The sequence below is a fragment of the Salpingoeca rosetta genome (genome assembly GCF_000188695.1).
Source record: "Salpingoeca rosetta unplaced genomic scaffold supercont1.12, whole genome shotgun sequence".
Lineage (NCBI taxonomy): Eukaryota > Choanoflagellata > Craspedida > Salpingoecidae > Salpingoeca > Salpingoeca rosetta.
This window is the reverse complement of record NW_004754922.1, coordinates 792,156-795,643: the sequence shown is the minus strand read 5'-3', so window position 1 is coordinate 795,643 and position 3,488 is coordinate 792,156. Positions and strand designations below refer to the sequence as shown.

At 57.3% G+C, this 3,488-nt stretch overlaps 2 protein-coding genes across 2 annotated transcripts in view; one reads left to right on the top strand and one right to left on the bottom strand.

Moving 5' to 3' along the window:
- Positions 1–1,936, bottom strand: part of PTSG_05250 (uncharacterized protein) — a gene marked incomplete at its 3' end in the record, with an annotated part of 4,805 nt that extends 2,869 nt beyond the window's left edge. Inside the window, exon 1 of the mRNA XM_004993769.1 lies at positions 488–1,936. Coding sequence (XP_004993826.1) covers positions 488–1,879 — 1,392 coding nt within the window. The 5' untranslated portion in view covers positions 1,880–1,936. The remainder of the gene's footprint in view (positions 1–487) is intronic.
- A 242-nt stretch (positions 1,937–2,178) lies between these two features.
- PTSG_05249 (uncharacterized protein) overlaps positions 2,179–3,488 on the top strand; it is a 10,355-nt gene continuing 9,045 nt past the window's right edge. Inside the window, exons 1-4 of the mRNA XM_004993768.1 lie at positions 2,179–2,482; positions 2,762–2,819; positions 3,102–3,230; positions 3,431–3,488. The exon at positions 3,431–3,488 is cut by the window's right edge and continues 61 nt beyond it. Of these exons, the coding sequence (XP_004993825.1) occupies positions 2,384–2,482; positions 2,762–2,819; positions 3,102–3,230; positions 3,431–3,488 (344 nt within the window). The 5' untranslated portion in view covers positions 2,179–2,383. The remainder of the gene's footprint in view (positions 2,483–2,761; positions 2,820–3,101; positions 3,231–3,430) is intronic.

The following is a 3,488-nucleotide window of genomic DNA, read 5'->3' as shown; positions in this document are numbered from 1 at the left end:
TACACACACACACACACACACACACACACACACACACACACACACACACACACACACACACACACACACACACACACACACAAGCACATACACAAACAACATGATGTCAGCAATCACACGCACGTACTAGTACGTACACGTGTATACACACATGTGCATCAAGCAAGAACGCGCGCACAATTCTTCTATCAACCCCCCCCCCCTCTCCCATGCACACACACTCGCACGCATCTTTCAAAACCGCCCGATGGCTCGATACCTGCTCAAGAAAGCGAAGTGTGAGGTTGATGTTGTTGACGCGGCAAGCCATCAGCAGCCGTTGGTTCACATCGCTCATCCGCGCCGGCTCTTGGTCTTGTTTTCGTTCTCTGAGTTGTTGTTGTTGTGGTGGTGGTGGTGTTGTTTTGGACGTGGCTGAGGCTGAGGCTGCATGAGCATCCTTCTCGCCACTGTGTTTGCCTTCGTCCTTGGTCTCTGCTGCGCTCACTTCTGTCTTCTTCTCCTCCTTCGCTGCATCCTTGTCAACCTCGCTTTCACCATCACCCTTCTCAACCTCGTTGTCTTCCTCCTCCCCCTTCTTTGCGCCCTCTTCCTCCTCCTCCTTTTCCTCATCCTCTTCCTGCATCCTCTCCTCCTTCACCTCCTCCTTCACCTCCTCCTTCACCTCCTCCTTCACCTCCTCCTCATGGCCGACACGCTGTTCCTCGTCACCACCACCACTACCGGCGTCAGCAGCTAGCCCATCCTCGGCTGCCTCTCCAGCTTTGCTTTGCTTGGCTGCGGGCTCTTCGGAGTCGCTCTCGTCAACACGTCGCTTCTTGCGTGCTGCTGTTGATGTCGCGTCGGAACTCTGCTGCTGGTCCTGTCGACAGGCGCCCTCATCACCACTGTCGCCCTTCTCCCGCGCACTGTCGCTCTCCTTCGTGGCTTCACCGTGCCCCTTCGCCCTCGATCGTGTCTTGACACCCTCGCCACTGGCGTCGCTGGCATTGGCCTTCTCCTGGTTGCCTTGATTCTTCTCTGCGGTGCCTTTGCCTTGTTTCCACGCCTCCGGGATGATGACACGGTGCACCTTCAGGTCAAGCTTGGCCATGGGCAGCTTGACGCTTGCAGATGGCTGCTCCCGCTGAACAGCGTGGGTGCGCGTGGCTGTTGACTGCTGGCTGCGTGCGAGGCGAGCTTGTCGATGGCCCCGGTGACTGTGGGTTCTGCTTGGGCGCAAGAACGCCGACGACGATGATGATGATACTGGGTGGGATGGCAGCGTGAATGACACCAGTGGATGATCGTTGAGTGCCAGCTGTGCTGTCAAGTGTTGCGGTTGCTGCTGCTGCTGCTGCTGCTGCTGCTGCTGCTGCTGTTGTTGTTGTTGTTGTTGTTGTTGTTGTTGTTGTTGTTGTTGTTGTTGCTGCTGCTGCTGTTGCTGGCGCTGGCGTTGTTGGTGCTGCTGTAACTGCGCATCAAACAGCTGGTGCTGGTGCATAAACGGGTGTTGTGGCATGACCATGCCAGGAGGCATGCCCCGCGGCACTTGTTGTTGTGCTGCAGCAAAGAATGGCGACACAAACGGGATTTGAGCTGCAGCGTGCTGGTGCACGGGGTGCGCAGCCATGGGCACTTGCTGCTGTTGCTGCTGTGGCTGGTGCTGGTGGTGCTGGTGGTGATGCAGAGGGAGGTGGTGTGCCATGGGGAACCCACCCAGTGCGGACGGCTGAGTTGGTGGCACGCCATTCACGCCGGGGCCAGTGCCTGCGCGCCCACTATGGTTCCCGTTGCTGCCAAGTCCACTTCCACTGTTGCCGCGAAGGCCTGCAATTCCGCCACCGTGGTTCCCGCCATTGCTACCTGCACCACCGCCGTACAGCGAGAAGCCCTCCATTGGTCCTGGCTCCCTGTCTTATTGTCGTCGTGCGTGGTTCGTCGTGTGGTTCGTCGTGTGGTTCGTCGTGTGGTTCGTCGTGCGTGTGGATGTGAGGGCGTGAGTGCTGGCTGGCGCCCTCTCTGCCAGTTTCGTCGGTTTGCGCGCCTGATGGTGGTGGTTAATAATGCATCAAACCCAACTACTGCAGCAGTTGTGTGGCAACTGTTTCGCTAATCTGACATTGAATCAGCAAATGCTGTTCCTTGCACCTTTTTCGTTTTTTGTTCTGCATCGTTGGCAGAGCCGTCAGATCAGCAGTTTCGCTTGTCGTTGGTCGTGCTGTGTGCGGTGGGTTGCTGACAAGTGCAAAGAAGAAGAGCAAGAAGGAAAGGAAAGAGGAGGCACGCACGACATCGACAGACGCCAGACCGGGCAGACGTCTGCTTGCTTGCTTGCTTGCTTGCTTGTGTGCGCTTCGGACTTCCTTTTGAAACACGTCACGAGAGCGTGGGTGGATGGGTGATGGTGGGGGAGATCCAGCGCGTGTCTGAGGGCGAAGCCTCGGCGGTCCTGGCTGCGCTTCGCTCCAACGTCCGTTGGGCTTCCCACACCCGCGAATCGGTGCGTGCATGTGGTTTGCGTGAACGCAATTGATGCCGACAACAAGGATGCATGCAAATTTGCGCCCATATGTGTGTGTGTGTGCGTGTGTGTGTGTGCGTGTGTGCGTGTGTGTGTGTGTGTGTGGATGCATGTGGTTTTGGGGATGTGTGGCAGCTGAAGCCCTGCATGTGTGCTGTTGAGCGGCTGAAAACACAAACTCACGCACGGTATTGGGTTGCATCTGTCGTTGGACAATTCGCGGTGTCATGTCATTCGTGTTCTGTTGTGCCAACGCAGCAGAACGACCCGCTTGTGCGTGGCTTCACCATTCTTCGGGAGACGCTCGTGCGACGAGGTGCTGTGCATTGCTTTGCGTTCCCCTCACCCCCATGGTGGCCATTTCCGTCGTGTTGTCTGAGCATCCAAACTGTTGAAGCATCTGCTTCTGTGTGCTTTGCTGCCTGCCGCAGCTTGTGCTCTTCATCTTGTCTGTTGGACCCCTTCCCGTTCCCGCTGCCCCCTCCTTGTTCTTTCTCCACGGCTTGCTCTTTCCGTGCCATGGCGACCATTTGCATGGCGTGGCCCCGACTGCCACGTGAGTTGACATCCGTCGTCTTCTACCCACCATATGTTGCAGGCGATGGCATCCAAATTGACACGCTCGTCAGCCCCTTCTTGGAGGTCATCTGGTCGGGCGTGGCCACAGGCACAATCACCAGCGTTGCCCTCAACTCCTTGCACAAGCTCATCTCCTACAACTTTATTCGTACGTCCGCCTATGTGCGTGCGTGCGCGCATGTGTGTGTGTGTGTGTGTGCGTGCGTGCGTGCATGCGTTTGTGCTGCATTTGCTGTTGTTGCAAGAACACCAGTTTGTGCCCATGCAACGCATGTTCGCCACTCATCTGGGCCATCTTCAAACCCCCCCCCGCCGGCTTCCACTTCCACGTGCAAACCATGTCTCCAGGCCCAACGTCGCCGCGTGCTGCGGAGGGCGTGAACAGGATTGCATATGCGGTGACGCA